Source organism: Bos taurus, chromosome 5 (genome assembly GCF_002263795.3).
Source record: "Bos taurus isolate L1 Dominette 01449 registration number 42190680 breed Hereford chromosome 5, ARS-UCD2.0, whole genome shotgun sequence".
Lineage (NCBI taxonomy): Eukaryota > Metazoa > Chordata > Mammalia > Artiodactyla > Bovidae > Bos > Bos taurus.
In genome coordinates, this window is record NC_037332.1 from 112,051,477 (window position 1) to 112,074,414 (window position 22,938).

The 22,938-nt window shown below is 40.0% G+C and overlaps 2 protein-coding genes and 1 pseudogene across 2 annotated transcripts in view; 2 read left to right on the plus strand and 1 right to left on the minus strand.

The window, feature by feature from the left end:
• The window catches only part of SLC25A17 (solute carrier family 25 member 17), a 42,571-nt gene that overhangs the window by 7,268 nt on the left and 12,365 nt on the right, over positions 1 to 22,938 (minus strand). Inside the window, exons 2-5 of the mRNA NM_001045948.2 lie at positions 16,279 to 16,339; positions 14,422 to 14,488; positions 12,880 to 13,031; positions 939 to 1,055 (exon numbers count right to left, since the gene is read on the minus strand). Coding sequence (NP_001039413.1) covers positions 939 to 1,055; positions 12,880 to 13,031; positions 14,422 to 14,488; positions 16,279 to 16,339 — 397 coding nt within the window. The remainder of the gene's footprint in view (positions 1 to 938; positions 1,056 to 12,879; positions 13,032 to 14,421; positions 14,489 to 16,278; positions 16,340 to 22,938) is intronic.
• On the plus strand, positions 9,091 to 9,554 carry LOC101905167 (small ribosomal subunit protein eS27-like). The gene has a single exon (XM_059887168.1). The coding sequence runs from the start codon at positions 9,216 to 9,218 to the stop codon at positions 9,372 to 9,374; it is 159 nt and encodes a 52-aa protein (XP_059743151.1). The 5' UTR covers positions 9,091 to 9,215; the 3' UTR covers positions 9,375 to 9,554.
• LOC112446916 (uncharacterized) lies at positions 19,007 to 19,106 on the plus strand (annotated as a pseudogene).

The following is a 22,938-nucleotide window of genomic DNA, read 5'->3' on the forward strand; positions in this document are numbered from 1 at the left end:
TTGAGGACAATCCCCTAACTAGAAAGACAACGTGCCCAGAACACAGGCCAGACTGATTCTATCAAGATTTCCTTCTGGCAATGACAAGTTAATCCGTTAACTGCTTCTGGAGAATCATCAGATACTGACAGTCACTGAGTTATTGAGAGACTAACTTCAATTGTTGGCAACCCTTCCTGACAAATCTGGGGTTAGCAGGTCAAGTTTTCCTCAGTACTGATCATCTCCACCTCTGAGCTCTCTGTATTACACAGACAGAATGGGGAACGACAGCCTGTGGGTTTCACAGTGAAGGCCAGTACAGAAAAAGATAAGACAGTTCTCCAGAGTTCATTTTATAGGACTGCCTTTTAAGAAAATCACTGTCCTCATTATAAAGAGGGAAAGATGGGAAAGAAGAAACTGGCAGTGTGATACTATTAAAAAGTAGAATCTCAAAGATATCAGACACTAATTTTGTATCTTTATTCAAAGACAACACTGGGGGAGAAAAAGTAGCAAATTATTCTTCAGAAATATTCATCCCTTCCCACCTTCGCTCTATGGGCTATACTCCACCGGTATATTTCTCTATCCCTTGTCTTGAGGCTTGGCCATTGGGAGTGTGTTGGCCAAGACGATGGTAACAGACAAGATGCAAACGGGGGCTTGAAATATGCTTGTATGATCAGGCATGTCTTCCTGTGCTTTTGCTATCACCAAGAGAAGAACATCCTGAGGCTGGTCCCAGGAAATGGAAGAGAGACACATGGAGCTGAGAATCCTAGGCTGGAGTCATATTAGATGAATCAAATCCTTGCCAATCCACAGACACAGGAGCTAAACAAATGCTTACTGTTGGACATTGAGATTTGAGGCTGTCCTTATCATGCTGATAAATTCCAGATACAAAGAGAAAAGAGAACCTTTAAAAAGGAACACATCCAAAAGACACTCACCAATGATACCACTGTAGTTGGTCGGTACAATGTCTTCATTCCTAAACTTTGCCCCTTGCAGCTTCAGTCTGGTGTTTACCACCCAAAGTGGAGTTGTGAGCAGCACATTCACCACCCCTGTAAAGAGAAAGGGGGCGAGACAAAGGGAAAGCAAAATGTAACCTTTATGTTAAAGCTAAACACGTCCCTGTTCCAGTTATTTTTCTGCTGACCTACTAGGAGACCTGAGGTGAGGTGTCCCTTTGTGCCAAGGTACAACACAAGCCACCACTGTTAGAAGCAATTCAGAAGCCTTGCCGAGAGCGGGCTGGCCGGCAGCAGCGCCTCGCCACGGGAGGAGAGTGCAGAGTTTCCTCCTTTGTACACTAAGAGGCAATCTGTCAACTTATGCAGCATCCAAAGTAGCAATTTTGATATAGTTTTAAACACAGTTTTTAAAAACAGCTTTCAGATGGGGGAACTGATTTCTTGATCACATGCTAAATAAGTCCATGACAATATCACATAAAACACACACCTTCCAACTCTCACGTAAGTAGCTCACATGGTTTTAAGTGAGTACGGATCCAGTACCATAAAAGACAGGTGGGAGAAAGTGTGACATTTGAAAGGACTTCGACAGGGACTAGAGGCTCACAGAAGAGTTCCTCATCACTCGGGGAATTAGGACAGGCAGGCAGCAAGCAGTCGTTATGAACCATCACAAAAACACCTGCAACAGCTTCACAAGCATCGTGATTCTTACAAGCTTAAGGATGGGGATCTTGGCCACCCAAGGTGGCCTCAGAGTGGAACAATACAACGAGCCAGGTGCTTCTGTTTTGAAAACACACGATCCCAATTTTAGCACCATCTTGAGATATTAAGACATTCCTCATCAGTCCTGAAATGATTAGAGAAAAATACCAGACAGACTTGTAATAAAAATGCCTGACGCACAGTATATACTTTATAAATGTGTGTTAAATAAACGTTTAACAAGTAAACTAATGAACAAACTCAGCCAACAACCATTTACCAAGCTATCGGGCCACGCTCAGAAGTGAGAGGCACAATCGTAAAGAAGAGAAATCTTTTACAAACAGGATTGGGAATTCCCTGAGATCCAGGGTTAGGACTTGGTGCTTCCACTGCAGGCGGCACGGGTTCAGTCCCCAGTCTGGGAACTAAGATCACGCAAGCCCCATGGTGCAATCAAAAAACAAACCACCACCACAGCAACAGAGCAAGATTAAGGATGTTTTGATTTAAGGAATTTCAAACATACTATACAGATAACACCAAAGTTAATAAACTTGGTGAAAATGCCAGGAAATCCGAATCCTGAATTTTCATTAGTGGAATGCAAGACATTTTGGCACCTCTCTCTCGGGAACATTATGAGAACATATTTCTCAAAAGGCATTATCGTTTTATGAGTTGTATTTGTTAGAATTTTCCATATAACACCAAGGAGTCATCTTTAGTTATGACTCAAAATCTTCATACATTGTCAAGATACTGGTCATAATCTGAAAAAGTCGTAACTAAGATTCTTGCAAGTCTCATTTTAAAAAAGCACCAGTGCCCAAGAGGCCAAGATAAGAGTATCAATACACACTCATCTGCCCAGACTTTATAATGTATTCCTATTCAATATAATGTACACATCACTTAACAAAAAAACCAACAGTCCGAAAAATCAGAGTGGAAAGTACTATTGAGCAGTCTGCTGCTTTTGTTTTAGACGAAGACAGGCAAGCTCAGAACCAGAGATCACAAGCTTCCGCGGGTACTGTAGTGCAAACACCTTTCTAAACAAACGAAATAGGTCGCCCATTAAAGAAATTCTTTGGAAATAAAAATTCCCTTCATGTTCTACTCGAGAGGTAGGCACACACAGAACAGGTCAGAGGAAATGCAGCTAAATGAAGATTTAGCCATTATTCAGGAATCTGCTTACATTATCCTGTTACCCACATGAGCTGAAAGACTGAGAGGATTCTAAGGACAATGTCAAGTACAAAAATGCATCATATCATTTACAGAAGAGAATACAAAGTCCTCGTAAGAACATTCTGTACTTCAAAGCTTTTTATCTGAGAAGATCTTTGTTCATACTCTAAGCCAAATAGATGGAAAGGTTACTTTTTAACCACTTTCATTTTATGAATTCTGAGAAAACACTTGAGGATCCAAGACAAAAACTTGTACCCTATATAAGCAAGCAAAGGACATTTCTCTGTGGAGGAAAAACCAGCTGCAAAAGAATATGATGAGCGATTTCAACTCTTACTAAGGTAAAATGGGTATGGCTGCAGAATAAAGAAAGCTGTCTGCTTATTTATGTGTAGGAAATTTCACCAGTTCCAAGTCATGGCCGTTATTTCAGCTCTAAGATGAGAATACCAATACTTTACCTACTTAAGAACAGGAGACTGTTCTCTTTCCAATTCAAGTGATTCTATTTTCTTTCTTTGTTCATAAAAAATAATTTACTGGAAAACACAATCAAAAATGAGAGATGAAGAACAGCTACTGAACATACTAAAATCATTCACTGATTCAGGGAATAATTGGAACACAGCTCTTTACTTCTGAAATCTTGAAAACGAAGTTTTATTAGCAGTGAGTCTCCTGAGTTAAGGACAGAAAACAAAAACAGAGAACATTAATTGGGTGCTCTTCTGGGGAACGTGTGCAATGACCGCTGAGACAAGAAAATAGCAGATCAAGGTCACCAATCTAAGAGTTTGGCTCCCTACAAAGGAAGGCGACTTGATACACTGCAGGAACAAGCCTGCCTTACCAGATTTAAGGCATAAAGGCAGGAAATTAATTTCAACTGTTGCAACAATGATAATACCATTGGCACTCAAAAAGAGTTATTGACAAAAATTCCAATTTCATAAAAATGGCAAGTATCTTCATTTATGTTATCTGTCAGGTTCTGGGCTCAAATTCTTCTCCAGGGTATTAAGCTACATGGGTTTTTTCCTGTGAAAATACAATAAATAGTAACAAATCTGTTTCTAGCACAGCCGGAGTAACAATAGCACTTGTGCGTAGTTCTCCTGGGAGATGATGTAACTCATTCCTACAGTGATGGTAATACAATGACTGGGCTCACAGAAGGAAGAGAAAAAAGCTGTTCTCATTGTAAAAATGCGCAGGCACTGGGGAATTCCCTGGGTCCAGTGGTTAGGACTCGGCGCTTCCACTGAGGGGCAGGGGTTCATCCTGGGCAGGGAACTAAGATACCACAAGCCCCGCAGTGCAGCCAAACAAACGAACAAAAATTCGTAGGCATTAAGATATAAAAACATGTTACGAGGAGAAGTTAAAACTCCTAACAGTAATTTCCAAGGAATTCCCTACCTTCAGAAAAAGAGAGGACCTATCATCAAAGAATCTCAGAATCATTAAGGACTATACAAATCATTTAACCAAGGGTCTCTCAACTGTGCCACTGTTCACGTCTGGGCGGCAGGGGTGCAGATGTGTAGGGTATGGAGCAGTGTCTCTGGCCCGCCAGCCACTGGATGCCAGGAGCATCCTCTGGCTGGGACAACCAAAAATATCTCTAGACACAGTCACACGTTCCCCATGGACCTAATGCAATCACCAAGTGGATTGGTGATTATTCACTTTATTTTTGGGACTTCCCTGGTGGCTCAGATGGTAAAAGCATCTGCCTACAATGCGGGAGACCTGGGTTTGATCCCTGGGTTGGGAAGATCCCCTGGAGAAGGAAATAGCAGCCCACTCCAGTATTGTTGCCTGGAAAATCCCATGGGCAGGCTGCAGTCCATGGGGTCGCAAAGGGTTGGACATGACTGAGCAACTTCACTTTCACTTTATTTTTGAAAACCTCAAAAGACAGGAATTCACTATCACCCCAAAAAGTCTATTCTTTCCAAGAGCAGTTAGAAGTTTTATTCTTATTGGTATTAAATCTACCTTCTTAAAGCAAGTGGAAACATATAAAACCAGCCATTAGGTGTTTTTTTACCTGAGATATGAACTGAAGAGTAAAAAGTTAGCCTGTCACTAAGTTGTGTCTGACTCTTTGCAACCCCACAGACTGTAGCCCGCCAGGCTACTCTGTCATAGGATTCTCCAGGCAAGAATACTGGAGTAGGTTGCCATTTTCTTCTCTAGGGGACCTTCCTGACCCAGGGATAGAACCCGAGTCTCTTGCATTGCCCCTGATCCCCACCAGGGAAGCCCAATTAGCAATTCTTAAGTAACTTTATGTGTATTTTAGGAGAAGTAAATGTTTATGACCTGCAAGTAAGTCACCTATGGTTTGCTCATCAAATATGTACTGTGTGTCTAGTATTGGGTTGGCAAAAAAATTCGTTCGGGTTTTCCCATACAATGTTACGTGCTAAGTAGGTGCTGATGATACAACACGTACACAAAAAATGAAAATCTCTGTCCTTGTGAAGCTTATGTTCTAATAGTGTAAGACAGGATAAATAAGGAAAATACGTAGTATGTCAGAGGATAAAGTTAAGGAGAAATTTAAGCAGAGGAGGGAGATAGAGTTTTGGTGGTAGAAAGGGACTCCATTTTAGACAGTATAGCCATTCGGAGAAAAACTTTACAGGAGGTGAGGGAGCGAACCACGCAGGAACCAGGAAGAGGAAAAAGCTTCAAGTTCACGGGCCCCGAGGGAGAAGTATTCTGGGACAGTTCAGGCTGGCGTGGCTGTAGTGGTGTGAGGGGCACGGATAGGTGGGCAGGACACACTGGGCTCTGGGGACTCTGGCTTTTATTCTGAGTGAGAAGGGAAGCAACTGGAGGCCTCTGAACAGAGGAATAATACAATCCCTCTATGCTTTAGTGTGATCACATTGGCAGCTGTGTTGAACGCATATTGAAGGGGACAAAGAAGGAAGCAGGCCATCAGTTAGGAGACTCTGAGGACAATCCTGGCAAGATTCAATGGTGGTTTGGGCTCAGGGTAGTACAAGTAGGGGAAAGGGGCTAACTGCTAGATGCCATATGAAGAAACAGGAAATAGGATTCGTTCATGGACTGGGGGTGGGATCAGAGAGAAAGAGGATGAATTCAAGACTCTTGGTAGGGCAACTAGAAGATGAGAGTTGCCACTTAAGAAAATGGGGAAGACTGCAGTCCTTTGAATTGACTTAAACAACATTAAAAATTTAATTCATTCAACATTTAATCAGCACTTTCTGTGTATCAGCCACTGCATTAAGGTACTAGATATGCAGAGATTTTTTTTAAAAGTAATTTCTGCCTTTAAGGAGGGTCTAAGCGACTTAGCAGCAGCAGCAGTAAAAGATAAAAGACAAATATGCAGACTACTGTTATCCAGTAGCGTAAGCACTTAGAGGTATACACTGAGTTGAAGCACAGAGGGTGGGCACCTAACCCAGAATAAACCTGGGGGTGGTGAGTATGAGAAACAGGGAAGGCTTCCTGAAGAGGAGGTGGCGTGAGCGGAGAATAAAAGGATGAATAGGAGTTAACGAGACAAAAAAGAGCAGTAAGACTGCTTCAGGCTGACAACAGCAGCTGGTGAGGAAGGAATCACGGCCTGGGAGGACAGGCACAGGAAGGCCAAGCTAGGGAGGGAAGCAGTACCACAGCAGATGTGGTACGGGGGACCCTTATCCTGCATGTGTACCAGGCAGGGAGTGTCTTCTCTGCTGAGGGCGCTGTGACATCATCCTATCAGCAGGCGGCAGGGACTGAAGGGTTTGAGGCTGGGCCTAACAATCTGATTCAGACCTCAGAACAGCAGTTCTCAACTGCTTCTCTGACAAGACGTGTAATAGATGATGTTCACAATCCACGCAGACCCGTGGGTTCTAACTGTACGTCAATTCCATTCTTTTCTCACACTCTCAAGAAAACAGTTCAGAATGTACTAATAAATGAATGAGAATGATACCAACACAGTGGGCTCTCTTTTAATCAGTTCCACATACTGCACTCACCAGATAAACCTGTGTTCCTCTTTCCCTTTACGGACATTCTGACGAGGCCACGGCACATTGGCTCCTGCGGCCTGGAGGCTACGCTCTAGTGTCCCCATGCTCTTTTACTTCCATCCCACGGGGGCCGAGGCTTACCAAGAGTGAATTATGCCTTTTCTCAAACCTGTTTATGTCGGTCATATCTGTTACAGTAGACAAAGCATTTATAGGCACAGGTTATTGTGGCTCAGCTGGTAAACAATCTGCCTGCAATGCAGGAGACCTGGGTTCAATCCCTGGGTTGGGAAGATCCCCTGGAGAAGGAAAAGGCTACCCACTCCAGTATTCTGGCCTGGAGAATTCCATGGACTGTACAGTCCATGGGGTCACAAAGAGTCAGACACGACTGAGCGACTTTCACTTTCATACCAGAAAAAAAGCACAAAACTCCCATCAATGAGTGGATATGCCTTGGCCATACAGAAAATTAGAGAAGTATATATTCATATATCTTAGGTTAAAATAAAATATTTAAGGCACATGGGCCATTTATGACATTCCATACTTCTACTGACTTTTTAAAAGCTAACCACCCTACCATACTGGGCTAGCTGTTTTAGGTGTGGGAGAATCTACTGTAACTGTAAATTGTGTAAGAGTCAGAAAGGAAATCAGCAGAGTACAGTGAGAGCATGTAGGGCTTCCCTGGTTGGCTCAGATGGTAAAGAATCCACCTGCAATGTGAGAGACCTGGGTTCGATCCCTGGACTGGGATCCCCTGGAGAAGGGAACAGCTACCCACTCCAGTATTCTGGCCTGGAGAATTCCATGGACTGTATGGTCCCTGGGGTTACAAAGAGTCGGACACAACTGAGCGACTCTCACTTCACGGCGAGAGAATGTAACAAGGGGTGGTGTATACCTCATGTATAACGGGAAGCCAGACACAGCAAACAAATAGCTCTGGACAAGCACAAGGGAGAAGATTTCATCCTATATTCCATAAAATAGTAGTTTCATGGAAAGTTACCTAAGTTAGTCCCTGACAGTGAGACATAACCTTTTCAATGTAAATATATATGGAAACTAATATAATCAAGGTATTACAAACATTTAGTCTCAGGAATAAAAGATCATACCAGACTTCCATTTGTTGCAGTTATATAAAAAAGAAGATCCCCTCTCTATAGGCTGGATTTATTCTGATTTTTTTTTTTCAGTGAACAAATTTCAAACCTGAGTTCTTCAAATTATAAGTGTCTGAAAACTATTCTTCTAGAAAGGCTACCTGAGCAGAACTGTGCAAAGTGTGTCAGTGAGAAAGACTTGAGAAGCAAGGAGATCATAGCAGAGCAATGGTCCAGGTGAGGGATAGTAATACTTGATTTGGGGAAACAGTTATGGACATGGAGAAGAGGGCATGCGTTCAAGAGATCTTTAAGAGACAGACTGGTGGTTCATGAAGCCTGAGCAGACACAGAGGGAAAGAGAGCACTCTCTATGAAGACCTCCAGATTTCTGTCCTGAGCTACCTACTTATTCATTCATTTCCTCAGAGAAAGTGCGTTACACTCTTTATTTGAAAGCTGGTCTGGCTGAGGTTGGGAGTCTGTGTATGCATGCTCAGTCGCCTTCAGTCGTGTCCAGTTCTTTGCAACCCTATAGACTGTAGCTCTTCAGGCTCCCCTGTCCGTGGGATTCTCAAGGCAAGAGAGTTGCCATGGAGAGGGTTGCCATGCCCTCCTCCAGGAGATCTTCCTCACCCAGGGATCCAAGTCAAGCCTCCAACATAGGCAGGTGCATTCTTTAGCCACTGAGCCACCTGGGAAGCCCAGAGTTGGGGGTGAGGGTAGTCAAAAGGTAGAAAACTTCCAGTTATAAAATAAATAAGTCATGGGGATATAATGTACAAGGTGACTTACTTAATAAAGTTGTATTGTATATTTAAAAGTTACTGAGAACAAACCTTAAAAGTTCTTACCACAAGAAAAGAAATACATTTGTAAATATGTGTGATGATGAATGTTAACCAGATTTGTTGCAGTGTTAATTTCACAATATACACAAATACTGAATCATTATGTTGTAAACCTGAAATTAATATAATATTATATGTCAATTATATCTCAATTAAAAAAAATAAAGTTGGTTCAAGGGAAAGTTTATTATCTAAAAATCAACTAAAGACTAGGTCGCGTGCTGCTCGCTGGGGTTGTCGCCTTAGAGATCTGCACGGGCTGGGCTTGCGAAAGGATCAACATGCCTAGATTTACTGCATCCTTCCTTGGATGAGGAAAAGAAAAAACATAAAAAGAAATGGCTGGTTCAAAGTCCAAATTCTTACTTCATGGATGTAAAATGTCCAGGTTGCTACAAGATTACCACGGTCTTCAGCCATGCTCAGACAGTAGTGCTTTGCGTAGGCTGTTCAACAGTGCTGTGCCAGCCAACAGGAGGAAAGGCCAGACTCACGGAAGGCTGTTCATTTAGAAGGAAGCAACACTAATGATCCACACAACTTCTTGAATTTGTGTTCTATTGCAGAAAGCCTTATCAGTTCAGTAATTCCAGTTAATCTACCAAGATAATGTAATTACATTTAATTTTGTAAGGTATACAGCAACACTCTCCTATTTTAGTGTCAGTTTTTTAATAAAGTTTTGATTATGGGCAAAAAAAATAAATAAATAAATAAAAATCAACTAAAGACTAAAATAAGACTACTAAGCATAAGAAAGGCTCAGAGACCAAATGAAAAGTAGCAGTGGTCTCATAAGGTGAAGAGGAGGAGCTGGGCCATGAATGCTCTTGGTCTGGCTACTGGTTTTCAGTCAGATCATTTATATTTCAATTGGACATTTACATTATTCAGTTGTGCAGCTTCCAAATCTGTAATTTTTCAAAGAATATATCAAAAAGTAAGTCCACAAAATACCAACACTAAATGGACAACATTTAAATAAATTAATTGAGATACAAACTAAATAGATAAGCACACACACAAAAGGAAATAGATCTACTCTTTTCCCACCTCTTTAATAAAACTCTGATTAACTCAACAAATACTTTATTTATTCAGCAAATATTTATTGAGCTCCTACTACGTTAGGAATTGTTCTTACTGAAAATTTAGCAAGGGAGGGGGAATATATGTATATAACAATATATATGTATATGAATATATATGTATATATAATAACTAAAGTGAAACTGAAAGTAGCTCAGTCGTATCCAACCCTTTGCGACTCCATGGACTACATAGTTCATGGAATTCTCTAAGCCGGAACACTGGAGTGGGTAGCCTTTCCCTTCTCCAGGGGATCTTCCCAACCCAGGGATTGAACCCAGGTCTCCCGGGTTGTGGGTGGATTCTTTACCAGCTGAGCCACAAGGGAAGCCCATATAATAACTAAACACAGCTATATAACTGCAACATATATTATCTTACATATGTAATATATACCTCATACGTATGAGCTATACATAAGATACTGCTCTATATCTTACAGTGTTCTATTCCACTAAGAAGAAACAGACAATAACTAAATATTCACAGTATCAGGTTAATGGCTTCCCAGCTCTTCTGAAACCTCAGGTGACAAGGATCCAAAGACTTCTAAAATCGGGCTCCTTAACTCTCCAACTTACTGCTCATGTTCCTATACTCACTTTACCCACTCACTAAATTGCAGAGCTCACTGTTCTAAACAAGGTCCTATATTCTCTCAATTCCCTCCATCGGGAAACTACCACCACTTATCTCCAAGTGCTACTAATTCTGCCAAGGTTCAGTTCAAGAGCCACTGCTTTCTATATGCAGATATCTCCCAGCCAAAAGGGACCCTCTTTCTCCTATGAACCCCAAAAGTATTAACGACTATGATGATACTGACTACACTGAGCTGTGCACTAAGATCTCTTTGTCACACCTGACTAAACGCTTTCACACTAACAGTGGGCTTCATGGGTATGCAACCCTGTCTCGTGCTTGGTGTAAGGCTTCACTGTCAACCATCTTGGAGTGCTTAATCAATTGTGAACAGGAGTCCTGCATTTTCAGTTTACACTGGACCCTGGAAATTATGTAGCCAGTCCTGTTCATGTTAAACATCTCAGTCCAAAAAACAAAACAAACAAACAAAACCCCCAGAAAATAAGCAGGAAAGGTACTGTAATTTTCATTTTTAAAAAAAGAGATCTTAATGTCCATAAATTCCGGGTACAGGCTACTAAACAGGGATAACTGACCCTCTTCTCCTATTAAGAAGATGAAAATAAGCCAAGTTAGCTCAGAAATAAACTTTCCTGTATGTGGTCAGCTGAGCTTTACAACGGTGCCAATGGGGTAATGGACAGTGTAGTCACATCAGCAAATGGTGTTAAGGAAACTGGACATTCACACACGTAAGAATCAAGTTGAATCCTTACTGACGCCACACACAGAAAATAACTCTAAACGGATTAAAGACTTAAAACTATATAACTCCTAGACGAAAATTAGGAAAAAAGCTTTCATGGCATTAAACTTAGCAATGATTTCTGGGACATGACACCTAAAGCACAGGCAAAAAAGGGAAAACAAGCAAATGGCATAACATCAAACTCAAAAACTTTTGAGCATCAAATGACATAACCAACAGAGTGAAAGGCAACCCACAGAATGGGAGAAAATATGTGTAAATCATATATCTGATAAGGGGCTAGTATTCAGAATATATAAAGAATACTTATAGCTCAACAGCAAAAAATCAAATAACTCAAAAAAAGGAGCAAAGATTTGAACAGACATTTCTCCAAAGATGCTCAGCTTCAGATGAAAAGATGCTCAACATCACTATCATCAGAAAACTGCATATCAAAACCACAGTGAACTATTATTTCGCTCTCATTATGATGGGAAAAAAAAAAAAAAAACGAAAATAACAAGTGTTGATGAGGATGTGGAGAAACTGGAACCAACTGCTGGCGGGATTATGAAACGGTGCAACCACTGTGGGAAACAGCACAGTAGTTCCTTTCAAAATTAAAAAAAGAATTGCCATATAATCCGGGAATCTCACTTCTTGGAACATATCCAGAAGAACTGAAAGCAGGGACTCAGAGAGATTCATACAACCCACGCTCACAGCAGCAACTATTCACAGTAATCAGGAGGTGGGAACAACCTCAGTGTCCATCAGTGGGTGAATGGATAAACAGAATGCGGTATATACATACAACAGAATACCATTCACCCTTATAAAACAAGGAAATCCTGTCACATCCTACAGCATCAATGAACCTTGAGTACACATTATTCCGAGTGAAATAAATCAGTCAAAAAAAGAGACAAATACTGTATGATTCCACTTACATGAGGCATTGAAAGTAGTCAAATTCATACAAACAGAAAGTAGAACTGGAGTTACCAGGGGCTGGGGGGAGGGTGGAAAGGGGAATTGCTGTTTAATGGGTATAGAGCTTCTTATTTCGGAGAAGGCAATGGCACCCCACTCCAGTACTCTTGCCTGGAAAACCCCATGGATGGAGGAGCCTGGAAGGCGGCAGTCCATGGGGTCGCTGAGGGTTGGACACGACTGAGTGACTTCACTTTCACTTTTCACTTTCATGCACTGGAGAAGGAAATGGCAACCCACTCCAGTGTTCTTGCCTGGAGAATCCCAGGGACGGGGGAGCCTGGTGGGCTGCCGTCTATGGGGTCGCACAGAGTCAGACACGACTGAAGTGACTTAAGCAGCAGCAGCTTCTTATTTGTAAGATGAAAATGTTATAGAGATCTGTCTCACAATAATGTGAATAAACCTACTACTGAAATATACACTTAAAAAATATTAAGATGGTAAATTTTATGTTATGCATTTTTACTATACACACACACAGACTCAAGTTAGAAAACTAATTACATTCTTTGTAGTATTACTGTGTGTTAAAATAACCTCATATAGGGTATATGAATACAATATAAATAATAAAATATAAAAACACCTTATATTCAGAAAACTTAAAGTTACCTGCAACAAATCCAACTACCAGATCTTTTCCAGTAGTAGAATGTTGACCTTTGACCCAGACTGCTTTGAGGCTATTAAAAGTGTAGAAATAAACAAAATTGGAGCAGCAGAGACTGGAGATAACTGGAAACCACCCTCGATATGGTGCCAGGCTAGGAGAAGAACACAATAAGCAAAGTAAAGATGTGGGACAGAAGCCTCTAGAAAAGAAAGTCCTAGAAAAGGCTGATCATCATTCACATATTCTCAAAGTTCATTCCTGTATCAAAATAAACTCCAAACTGTACACATATCCTACCTTCTGAGGATGCCCAAGAAATCTTTTCTAGCATTAAAGATAACAGGAAACAACATACATTCAATGACTGATTTACTGATTCCTCCCCTTGATTTCCTTTAGAAATTACTATATAAAATTAGAGACAATTTCCTCATGACTGTTAGTTAATATAGCATTACTCACTTTATTACAGGGCAAGAACATTTAAAATTAAGTAAATACAGAACAGAAGTGATGGGGGCATCCAAAAAAAGTGATCGGGACATAAGGGCACGGGAACCAGACTGCAGGGGCTCACACTGGCCACAGCTGGGACAATGTGACCACCAAAATAACTAAGGAATCGACTGGAAACCACGGCATTTCTGAGTCTCTATAATACTAAATTAAGTATTTCCTCATAGACTGCTTACAGGTGCAAGAGAGGAAAAATAAAATTATTCAGTGGTTAACTCAAATCTAAGAAATTGTAATTAACCAGTAAAGGGCAAGTGGACAATATGTGACTCTAGATGGGACATCCCAAGAAGGACACAATTTCACCTACATGTTATTCTGCCCAAGAATGCATAGATTCATGCTAATCATGAAGAAACTTGAGGCAAACTTAAAATGAGAAACATTTTATTTAAGGAAAAATAACGGGAGAAGGTCCACACTCTGAAAATGTCAGTCATAGGGGTAAGGGGCTTGATGTACGGTATATAACTTACTAACAAATAATTCTGAAAAAAACTTGAGTGCGTTGTGTGTCTGTGTAGTAAAGGAAGGAGGATGGGGCGGGCGGAGAGGGAAGGAGAAAACATGAGCAGAAATGGAAAAAACAAATAGGAAAGAAAATGTCAACAACGGGTCAATCTGGGTAAACTACATACTGGTATTCTTTGTATTAACACTATTTTAGCTTTGCAGCTTTTTGTAAATTTGAAATTATTTCCAAATTAAAAGCTTTTTAAAAGGTACACAGGTCTGAATGTATCTGATAGGATGAATCAAACAGCTATCACCTCCTTCAACTTACTGTACATAAAACAAAGCATAGGTTTCATGTGAAGTCTCTGTGATCAAGAATTATAATGGCCAACCACAGACCTTCAAGGAAGTGAAAATAACTATGTAGTTAAAAGTCAGGCAATTACAAATTCACAACACAACGAGGCTATGAGAAATGGATCGAGAGTGAGCAGAGACACGACAGACGCCCAGGAATCTCCCAGTGAGCTGCTCCATCTGACAAAGATGAACAAGACGGTAGTACTCACAGGCCTTCTTCTTTAATGATCTCCAGGAGCACCATGTGTGTTGTTTTGGACTTTCTTTTCTCATCAACTACAAGATAAAAGAGTTTAAAGATAAATCCTTTGAGAATTGTTATCTTCAGCACCAACAAATTTCACTGAGAGGCCACTGACCTCGCCTGAGCAATCTTTCAATCTCTGGGCTCCCTGGTTTGCCTCAGAATTCAATGATTCTCCTCTGTTCCCGTGGGCTAAATTCTCAACTGCTGATTCCCTGGGTTTTAACTGTTATCCATGAACCATAAAACATTTTAATTCAATACCTGATTTGTAAAGTAAAAGATGTAAAAGGAGAAATTTATTTTTTTATATTTCATAGGGCTCTTCTGTTTTTTTTTTTTTTTCAAAGTTATATATTCTCATTTTTATCTTAATATCTTATAAACTAGAGAGAAAATAAATTACCATTTCCCTTTTAGAGAAGAGGTTACAGACACAACACTGTGAAGGACACATGTGGTTGGCAGCAGAGCCAGGATTAAAATTCAAGCTTTCAAAATGTTAGCCTTGGGCTCTGTTTCCTAATCTAAAAAAAAAAAAGGTCTTAAAAGGAGAACTCTACTTTTCTTGGCATTCTCAATGAAAACAAAACCTACTTTAATTTCAAATTTCCTACCCATATCTGAACATTTTGAGAATCTAAAAATGGGAAAATGAATGAATTACGTAAGAAAACTGGTACCTGCATAGCTCATGAGATGACAAACTAGGGAACACTGTACAAGGCACCTGACGATAACCATCAAGATTACAAATACTCACACTTTGATCCGACAACCCCACTTCCGGGGATTTAGCCCCCAGAATTTACAGAAACAGAATGACATGTGAACAAGTCTATTGCACAAAAGAGGAGAAATAATCAAGGATCTCTAACAGTGCAGGGGTACACAGGTTGCGCTGCAGCCGTGCCATGGACCACTCTACAACCGCAAGAATCAAGAAGCCCCCGGAACCCGATTTGGAAGGCATCCCCAAAATGCAAGATATGGAATAGTGTGAAAAGTATGCTTTTTGAGTAAGAAAGAGGAAATTGAGAATATATATCATTTGCTTCTTAGTCCATAAAGACTCTCAGGGCTACTTGAGAGACTAAGAAAAGATATTATCTATAGCGAAACGAAAAGGAGGCAGACTAGAGTGAGATTTTTTCCACTGTACTGTCTATCTTTTTACGTATTTTAGGTTTCAAGTCATGTAAAAGTACTACCTGCCCAAAATCTCTAAAATTAATTAAACAGTAGTCATGAAGGGTTTTAACACAGCAATTAGTTTATTCAAAGCTAATCTTACTCTTATCTCTTAATGTAAGTTTGGGCATAGGCTTATAATTTCAAGTTGAAAAATACTGAGGAAAAAACAAGTAGAATTTATAAATATAAAGTGAAATGAGTGGGGGGCGCCTAGAACTCCATGCCTAGAAGAGCAATGATAATGATGTGTGGGTCCATGTTTCCTATTCTCTGTTCTCTTTCCAGAAAATCTACTCCTAGTGAAAAAAAACAAAACAAAAAACCTCTACATTCTGCCTTTCAAAAGTCATACTGTTTATCAGAACAAACTGTAATGATTCAAAATGACTAATGCAAACCCACTCAGGTCTCTCAGATTAGAAAATGGCTGAGGCTATGACTCATTCACAAACACCTCTCTGTTAATTAGGAAATAGCAGTGATGACCAGTCTTTAAAGTCAGTGAAAATGGACAACAGCAGATACTAATGAAACAGAATATCCTTATGTTGATTTAGAATTTAGTAGAGAAATAAGTTTGCTTCCTGATATCAAATGAACAGGAATGTGATGACAATAAGATACTCACCTTGCAGTCGAAGTCGAGCTGTATCCAAGGGAAAAAATACTGTCATTGCTGTCATGCTTCCCTGAAAAATTTGAAAAGCCTTTAGCCATTATGGTATCACAAAAATAATGAGCCACAACTTTTAAATGAACATAAGTTCGTTGCTATCAATGGGTCAAATCAAATTTTCAGAGAATGAATATACAGATTATTTTAATCTACTGGGATCATTATTGTTCAAACTTCTGCTAGTTACATACTTGAACAGATAGAAGAAATCTCTTTCTGATATTGAAAAAGAAAATGTAGTGGGTCCCTCGAGATGACAAATTTAGGGATTTACAACCTTGGACACATGTCAAAGACAGCAGGTAAATGGATTTTTAACCTTTTATTGGTCAGTTACTGCTCCTATGCTCTCCTCTGATAACCCAAGAAACCAAAAAATCTCGTAATCAGATACGTATTTCTATACTCTCTCCTTAATAATACATTCACCACAAAGTAAAAGAGGGTTAAGGATCATATTGTTCTTTAAAACAGCTCTGTCTGCTTGGTTTTAACGGAGAAGGCAATGGCACCCCACTCCAGTACTCTTGCCTGGAAAATCCCATGGATGGAGAAATCTGGTGGGCTGCAGTCCATGGGGTCGATAAGAGTCAGACACGACTGAGCAGCTTCACTTTCACTTTTCACTTTCATGCATTGGAGAAGGAAATGGCAACCCACTCCAGTGTTCTTGCCTGGAGAATCCCAGGGACGGGGGAGCCTGGTGGGCTGCCATCTATGGGGTTGCACAGAGTAGGACATGACTGAAGCGACTTAGCAGCACCAGCAGCTTGGTTGTAAATAAAAGAGGGGAAATATCTTTGCTAAAACTTCTACAAATAATTCATCCAAGAGAATCCAATGACAAAAATTATCAGTGGGGAAAAATAAGAAGCCAACAACCAGTCTTTTCATTCATAAAGCCCCAAGACAGACAAAAACTAGAAGCATACAGTTAGGGATAAAATCATATGCATGAAATCCCCAGGTGGGTTTATGGTTATCAACCTAGATGCAGACGCCTCTGGTGTACATTCTTGGGCATAAGATCAAGTTGTAGGCTATTGATCTAATAACGGTAACACAGAATATTTTTATCATGACAACAATGCGAAACTAAGTCAACTTTAAAGATAAGAACAAAAATGTGCTAAGTCTCTTATCTATTTATAGATGAGCCTGTCTGACAAGGGAGAACACTGTGTTGTCCTGTTAGTTACTCTTAGAAACTCAGATTAAATGTTATTACCCCCAGCCATCAGGTCCTCTGTGTTCCCACAGCACTTGTTTATGAGCATTCAGGCTGCAGTGAAATCTCACTCTTCCACTCGATTGTGAGAACATCTATTTATCTCTGAATATCATTGATTCTTAAACGTTTATTAAATTCAATCTACTTTCAGCTATCTCTGATGCTGGGAGGGATTGGGGGCAGAAGGAGAAGGGGACGACACAGGATGAGATGGCTGGATGGCATCACTGACTCGATGGACATGAGTGTGGGTGAACTCCGGGAGTTGGTGATGGACAGGGAGGCCTGGCGTGCTGCAGTTCATGGGGTTGCAAAGAGTCGGACACGACTGAGCGACTGAACTGAACTCAGCTATTTATGCTATGCTGATGGCTCCCACATCAAATGATCTTTCCTAATAAGAACTAGATAATATTTAATGGTTTAAGTAACTCTGGATCTGTAAAGGTGTACAGTCTACAAATCTATTCTCCTGGCATCTCTGCTCACCTTACAGGCAATTTCCAAGAAAAATGGGGGCTGGAAAGCTGGTGAACACGTATCAAGGTTAGTTTACTTCCTATCATGCTGCAATAGTTCATCTATGCAGGCTATTGCGTAGACAGGGCAGCTCCAGACAGAAAAGTCCTGCCTGGAAACTACTTCCTCAAACAATTGGATCACCTCCATCCGTCTTCCCTGTCAGCTTTAAGTAGACACCTGAGGTTTTCTAACTTAGAAGACCCTGCCCTGTGTGTGTGCTAAGTTGCTTCAGTCATGTCCAACTCTTTGCAACCCTATGGACTGTACCCCACCAGGCTCCTCTGTCCATGGGCTTCTCCAGGCAAGAATACTGAAGTGGGTTGCCATGGCCTCTTCCAATCTTGAAATCTTAAAGTACGTCTTGTACCAAGATAAAGAGAACAGTCAGTCCAAAGAGCTCAAAGGTCTACTACCTCCTCAAGGACTAGCATAAAAAACTCAGATCTATAAAATTAAAAAACACTTAAAAAATATAATAGTACTGGAAAGACTGGATCCAGATGGTAAACTGAAAACCCATCACTGCCTCCTCTGCATTCCAATCACTAATACTGAGACAGAAGATTTAGAACATTAATATAAAAGTGCTTTGTAGAAAAACTAAAAGGAATCTAATTGGTGGATTAGAAATTAAAAGGATAACAGAGTAAGGCTGTTTTGAAAGAAGAAACCACAAACCAAAATGCACAGAAGGTAGATAGAGTAGGCAGAATCATAGCCCCCTGAAAGATTCTAACCCCCAGTTACCTGTGAACATGTTACATTACATGGCAAGTCACTTTGCCAATCAGCTGATCTTAAAACAGAGAGATTATTCTGGATTATCTGAGTGGGCCCAACAAAAGTCTTTAAAAGTAGAAGAGTAGGTGGGAGTGAGGCAAGAGGACTCAGCCCATTATTGCTGGCTTTAAGATGCACAAAGGATGCTTGCTTTGGCAGCACATATACTAAAATTGGAATTATACAGAGATTAGTATGGCCCCTGCGCAGGGATGGCACACAAACTTGTGAAGCATTCCATATTTTTTTTTTTAAGATGGACAAAGGGGCCACTAGCCAAGAAATGTGGGCAGCGTCTAGAAGCCAAAAAAAGCAAAGAAATGGATTTTCTCCTCTGGCCTCCAGAAAGGAACACATTGACATTTTAATTTTAGCTCATGGGCTGTGTATCTGATTTCTGACCTGCTTGTTTTACACCATTCGACCTGGTAGCCTGTGATTAATAACAAAAGTACAGCTGTATCCAGCTACAAATAAACTTAACATCTATGAGAAAGTATATTGCAAATGATAAAGGTAAATTGAGAACATAGCTATTCAGTACTTTGGGGACTTGCTGTATTTGTCTTCTCACCAAGCAAACACACAGATGACTGTTTTCATAATTCTATACATGAAAGTCTTATGTTAAGCTACAGTCTTATGACTTTTTCAGAAATTTGAATTAAATTCCGCTCTTCATAAATACTCAGTGTTGTTTTTTTCTCTAGGACTGTCTTCTCACTCACATAAAATGAGACACCACAAAATACTGAGACAATGACTACACCAGGTGCCAGAGAGGCATATACATCAATCTATTATCTGAGTCCCACAGAATTCCAACCTTCCGAGTGGGAGTTCTATTGTTGACAACAATTACAATTTAAAAGACTCTCTTTCCCAGAAACAACCTTCTTCTAACTCACCAAAACCAAACATTCTGAGTCACAATCTACCATCCCCTTCTGGCATTTAACCATTTGGTGCTGGGAAAACAATTTCTACACCACACTGGCACCTGGAGGTGGAAAAGTCCTTACAGGTCACCTGGCACTGCAGACCCTTTCCCTGCACACCAAGGAGCCTGGCCAGGGTTGAGAAGTTGTTGTTTAGTTGCTAAGTCATGTCTGACTCTTTTGTGACTCTATGGACTGTAGACGGCCAGGCTCCTCCGTCCATGGGATTCTCCAGGCAAAAATACTGGAGCAGGTTGCCATTTCCTTCTCCAGGGGATCTTCCTGACACAGGGATTGAACCCGTCTCCTGCACTGTGGGCAGATGCTTTACCAGTGAGCCACAACGAGGATCAGAGCATCACTGAGAAGTCTGCTGAAAGCCAGTGGGGCAGAGGCAGCCAGAACCCAGGTCTCTTGAACTCCAGGTTCTACTGTTCACGGTTCTACCTCAGTTCTCAATCTTTTTTTCAATCAAGACATAAGCAACTTTGCATTTTTCTCTTCTACTTGTAAAAGTATACACAATACTAACACACACACACAATTGGGAAATTCTTAACAGGGATTATATAGGGAGAAGGATTAACAACTCCCTTGGGATGTATCTCTGTATAATTATTATTTTTAAACAATAAGCATGTGTTGGCTTTAGTTTTGAAATGAGAAGGAAATTAAAAAAAAAAGACACCAGAATACAAGAGAATAAGACAGTGTAGAGATTCTCAAAGCAATGGGCTGGGGATCCTTGAAAGTCCCCTAACCCTTTCCAGGGGTCTGCAGGATCAAAGCTGTTTTCATAAACTACAACTGCATAATTCCATTTTTTTGCCTTTTTTAATTCTCATCTTCTCACAGTGTGTAGTGAAGCTTTCCAGAGGCTCTGTGATGTATAATATTGTAACAGACTGAATGCAAAAGCAGATAAAAGGATCCAGTTATCTTCTATTAAGTATTAGAGAGATTTGCAAAAATACAAAACAATGCCACTCTTACTAATGGGGGAAAAATACAGTTTTTAAAAATGCTATGTATGTTAACATGTAACAGGCTTAATATTTTTAGCAGATAAGTATCTTTATGATTTCCCAGCTTTAATTTCTAGAACAATAAATATTGAAAATTATTACCAAATAAGTAAAACCTCTTCAGAGTCTGCAATAATTCTTAAGAGTATAAAGAAATTATGAGACCAGATAGTCTTGAGAACTTCTGTTATAAACATGCCATTAAATATGAAAAATAGTACATTATTAATAAACTTAATTATTGAACATATCACTTCTAATATCCTTTTCAGCTGATGATATACCCGTGTTATGTAAGAAATTGAAAACATCACAAACTTTTGGGTTGGACACAACCTTTCCACAAAACTCTACAAAAGGCAAATAATTCTAGAAAAAATAAATACAGCCTATAATTAATACCTTAGGGGAATCATTTATCAGAGGCTTGGGTTTGGTTGTTTTTTGTTTTTTGTTTTTTAAGTAACAGAGACACTAGATGAGAAAAACATCTAATAGAATTCTGAAAGGAAAACCAAGTCAAGTCTGGAAGTGACCTGAACATCCTGGAAATTCAAAGGCTATTATCCTCAGAATACAGAGAGCATGACTAAGAAGGGAACAAAAGTCTGGGGTTAAGTAGACGTCAAGTCAAAGGCTTCTGCTGAGTATATTAAGGACTATTCTAGTGACCAACTGGACAGATGTGGGGAGAGGAAGTGGAATTTCAAGGACAACCCCCGGGTTTCTGGCTTAAAAAAAAACAAAACAGTGAGAGTGTAGTCATGAACTAAGATGGTAAATACTGCAGGAGGAGCAACTTCGGGAAAAGCATATTGAGCTTGGCTTTTGCATTAAAAGTGAATAAAGTCACTCAGTCGTATCTGACTCTTTGTGACCCCATGGACTGTAGCCTGCCAGGCTTCTCTGTCCATGGAATTTTCCTGGCAAGAATACTGCAGTGGGTTGCCATTTCCTTCTCCAAGGGATCTTCCCAACACAGGAATCGATGACAAGTTTCATGCCCTACAGGTAGACTCTTTACCATCTCAGCCACCAAGGAAGCCCAATCTTTCAGACCCAGGAATCGAACCAGGGTCTCCTCATTGCAGGCGCCTTTACCAGCTGAGCTACCATGGAAGCCTGACTTTTAAGTGCCTCAAAGACTTCTATATGAAGATATCCAGCAGGCAGCCAGATCCATCTGGAGTTCCTGAGACTCTGGGACAGAAATGTAGATTTGGAACTTACTGGAATAGAGCATCTTTCTTCACCTTTAAGACAATAATGATTGTACCATGGCTTGACAGATTTTTGTTAGGGGTGGGTGAAATCATTATTTTACCAATATGCAATCATATACTGTTTTATTTTCGTAATCAAATTTCCATTCTCAACAAATAACTGAAAACATACCACATGGCAGAACATTTTGTGTTTCTATTTTCTATTTTACTGATTCTTCTCTTTATTACCTCCCTTTTCCTTTGTGAACTTATATCCTTATCTAACATCTTGAGATGGATGCTCAGCTCATTGGTTTTAGGTCTTTCTTCTTTTCCAAACTTGATTTTATAAGTTACTCCTTTCCATCTAGGTATTTTCGCTGTACCTGACAGCTTTCCTTTTCAACTCTGGTTTTTTCAGATACTCACAAAGTTGTACAACATGCACCACTAGCTAACTCCAGAACATTTTTAATCACCTTAAAAGAAAACCCATTCCCAGTAGCAGTCACCCTTTTTTTTTTTTTTAAGCAATCACTCTTCATTTTCTCTTCCTCTCACACGCTGGCTACCACTAACCTATTTTCTGTCTCTCTTTTGCCTATTCTATACATTTCATGTAAATGGAACCAAATAACAAATGATTTTCTGACTGGCTTCTTTTGAGGTTCCTCCATGTTATAGAATCAGAACTTCATTCTCTATTGTGGTTGAAAAATATTCTATTATATGGATAAATCACCTTCTGCTTATCTTTTCATTAGTTGGTAATTTGGGTTATTTCCACTTTTTGGCTTTATGAATAATGCTGCTATGAACATTTGTATACAAAGTTTTACATGGATATGTCTTCAATTCTCTAGCAGTGGAATTGCTGGGTCATATGGTAATTATGTTTGACATTTTGAGGA